This window comes from Drosophila novamexicana, unplaced genomic scaffold (genome assembly GCF_003285875.2).
Source record: "Drosophila novamexicana strain 15010-1031.04,08,12 unplaced genomic scaffold, DnovRS2.1 tig00001353-arrow-arrow-pilon, whole genome shotgun sequence".
NCBI lineage: Eukaryota > Metazoa > Arthropoda > Insecta > Diptera > Drosophilidae > Drosophila > Drosophila novamexicana.
The window spans coordinates 495,380-498,537 of NW_020824851.1; the positions used below are offsets into that span (position 1 = coordinate 495,380).

Sequence of the window (3,158 nt, forward strand, 5' to 3'; positions counted from 1 at the left end):
ATGTTACGACTACCCCATATCGTCTACCTGCTGACAGCTCTGCTGCTGCATGGCGCCAAGGTGAGTTTGTCCCTAACCTGCACAAAATCAAGTATGTATATTACTCCTTGTATTCGTGTTTCTCTGGCAGACCGCTGACTACAATGTATTCCTCGATGAGCAATTGATCCAGGAGTCCTGCGACAGCACGGAGGACAAAGGCAATGTGGCATTGAGTGAGCTAGTGGAAACCCACCTCACGACTGTCCTCGACGATGACTACGAAACGCTTTACATAAGCGGCGACATTATCATAAAACGGGCACTGCCACGCATACCCATTAAATTCGAGGTGGACGTCAGCCGCTGGGAGCGTGGTCAGTGGGTGCCCACATTTGTTACACTAAAACGTGACAACTTTTGCAGGTCCCTAAAGGATCCATTAGAGCTCTGGCACCTATACTATATCACACAGATATCCAAGCAGCAGCGCACATGTCCACCGCATCAAGGCGTAAGTGTTCCATCTGTTAAATCCAATTCAAATCCAATCAGTTGTACAGCATTTTGAGTCTTTGGTGGACCCAAATGTGTGCAAATTCATGTTATCACATGAAAAGTTTTTCTTTTTGATTTCTAAATTCCACGGGCTCACATCAGGTTTTGTATATATAAAAGAGTAGCCTTGAATATACGGCAGTATAAGTTGAAAATCAGGAGACGTCTGGCTACCCAAAGTGCATATAGAAGCTGAAAAAAAATCGACTGTTTACGATCTTGAGGTCGTAGATAAACATTTATCTACTAAGCCTTACATGTTCTCATTGATAAAAAGGAAAAGTTCAAACGATTTCAAGGTCCAGTAAAAACAAAATCAATAAAAAAAATAATATAAAATAATTCTAATAATCTTCACTATATATATTTTGTCTTAACGGGGGTTCGATCCTAAATGCTAATAATAATAAGTAGTAATAAATATATATTATTAATAATGCGAATAATGATAATAATTTTAACAATAATCTTAATAATTTTCCATTCTCTTTCAGCAAGTTTATAGCTTTACAAACATTTCCAATCGCATGGTAGTGAAAAATTTGCCCCGTTGGGACATCGAGGGAAATCTGAGAGCCGTGTTGCACTTCAGTGCCGGTGATTTGAAGACCTGTTTACTGATCTACTGCACAGTTAGCTTGGCCTAAATACCCTACCCTTCTGAATATTGACAGTGTAGAGAATATTCTTGAACTGTTGCTATTGTGTATGCCCTATATATAGAATTTTGAATGTGCTCCATTTTGTGGCTGGCATCCCCGTTGGCAGTTTATTTGTTCTTTTCACTGATTTAATGGGCCGTATTATTCTTATATCTAAATTAAATGCAAATAAACAAGATTTTCATATTCATGCACAAAAATGTCGCGTAATTTGCCACCCAAAGTTCTCATTAGGCCGCCCCCAAGCTGTGCACTTGATAAGCGAAATATCTACATATTCGTAATCCCAGCGAAACGGAATGCCACGCTCTGCTCCCGTAATCCCCATTGCTATTTACCTACGGCTCAAAGTCAGCGCCATTTCAGCAACTGAACTCATTCTTATTTCTCATCCGTTGGCGCGTGATGCCCAAACACCCGGAGAATTTATGACACTCAGTAGTATACATATTGTACAAGCTCGCATTTGTTCTTTTCAGCGGATTCCCTGGCACAATATCTGGGTGTATCTCACGTGGTCGAGCTGCCATTGGCATTGCTTTACATTAATTGTAAGATCTACTCGCTTCATTTTGCTACTGTTGTCATACAAATCCAATGAAAGGCCACATTACACTATGCAACAGCCAAAATGCGAGTTGGCGGAACAAATATCATTTTCTAACTGTTTTCTATGGTGCACTAATTTTTAAATGATAACAAGCATTTGCTTAGGATCCTTAAAGCTGTTTCTTAAATATATGTTAATGCCAAAGTAATTGTTTGAATTTTAATAAGTCTGCTTCTATTAACATTCTTTGAGGCAGGTTTAAAATATATATATATATATATATAAATATATATATTCATATGCCATGATAGGATTAGATCGCATGCCTAATGTTAAAGTTGAATTATGTGAGTCAGTGTTACCAGAGTACATTAAGTAAATAAATTTATTTAAACTCTACGAGATATGGGTATACATATATATACATATATATGTCGGAATAAATATGTATGATTATATCTGGAGGTTAGCTTAGGATCATAATCACATATATTAGGGACTTTATTGTTTAATATTGCACTTGGCAAGGTAGCCCACGCATAACCTAACAATTGAATGAAGTAATCGACTAAGTTATACCCTGTACTTAGGCTCAAATATGTATAAAATCGATAGTATGAAAAAGAAATTGAAGCAATGTGTACATATGATTAGGTCGACCATAAGATATCCTGTAACAAGTTTAACATAGAAATCAATCAAGAGATTCTCATAATGTTATCAAAATATAAACATTTTGAGAATTTTATTTTTTGATTTTATACTAACGAGAACAAATACTCAAATAATTATGGGACTGGAACTATATTAGTATATCTAGTTAAAAAAACTAAGTAATAGATAATATTATTATTTATTATTGTTTAAAAAGCACAAGAATTTTCATTTATTATTTCAATGAACTGTGATTATCCGACTGGATTCCGATTGAAAATATTTCTAATTTACTTCTCCTTACTGTTGAATACATTGTCACAGCCCTGTAATAATCCATTATACTGAGTTTTTGATTAAAGGGTATGTGTAATTACCAGTTACACGTGAGTATTCGCTATTCACAGTTGCCTCTATGATAACACACTTATTTGAGCATTGAATATTGTAGCTGAATATTTCAAATTAGTAATTTAATTCAGTGGCATAGCTGGCTGATATTCATAAATATATACATTAAGGAGAGTGTATGGCGCATTTATCGCATTATCTGTTTCGTAATACTAACTAACTAAGCAAATAGTTGAGGCTCCCAAACTTAATTCTCAACAAATAACGGCATCTAAATGTACTTAGTTATTTGTATATATAGGTATATATTGTAAATATCAATAAATCATGAGTCTTTCCTTTACGTGACGTTCTCTCTCTTCTCTTCTTCTCTTCTCTTCTGTAGAAAATTTACTCGATGTATT

General features: G+C 35.3%; 1 protein-coding gene across 1 annotated transcript; it reads left to right on the forward strand.

The window, feature by feature from the left end:
- On the forward strand, positions 1-1,353 carry LOC115767197. The gene is made up of 3 exons (XM_030711387.1): positions 1-60; positions 131-493; positions 1,032-1,353. The coding sequence occupies exons 1-3, from the start codon at positions 1-3 to the stop codon at positions 1,182-1,184; spliced, it is 576 nt and encodes a 191-aa protein (XP_030567247.1). The 3' UTR covers positions 1,185-1,353.
- The last annotated feature ends 1,805 nt before the right edge of the window (positions 1,354-3,158 follow it).

What these genes read in the sequence shown, in the direction of transcription:
- LOC115767197 (XM_030711387.1), top strand. Translation starts at nt 1, where the DNA reads ATGTTACGACTACCCCATATCGTCTACCTGCTGACAGCTCTGCTGCTG. An exon ending in TGCTGCTGCATGGCGCCAAG is followed by an intron (nt 61 to 130) that starts GTGAGTTTGTCC and finishes TTTCTCTGGCAG; the next exon opens with ACCGCTGACTACAATGTATT. An exon ending in CATGTCCACCGCATCAAGGC is followed by an intron (nt 494 to 1,031) that starts GTAAGTGTTCCA and finishes ATTCTCTTTCAG; the next exon opens with CAAGTTTATAGCTTTACAAA.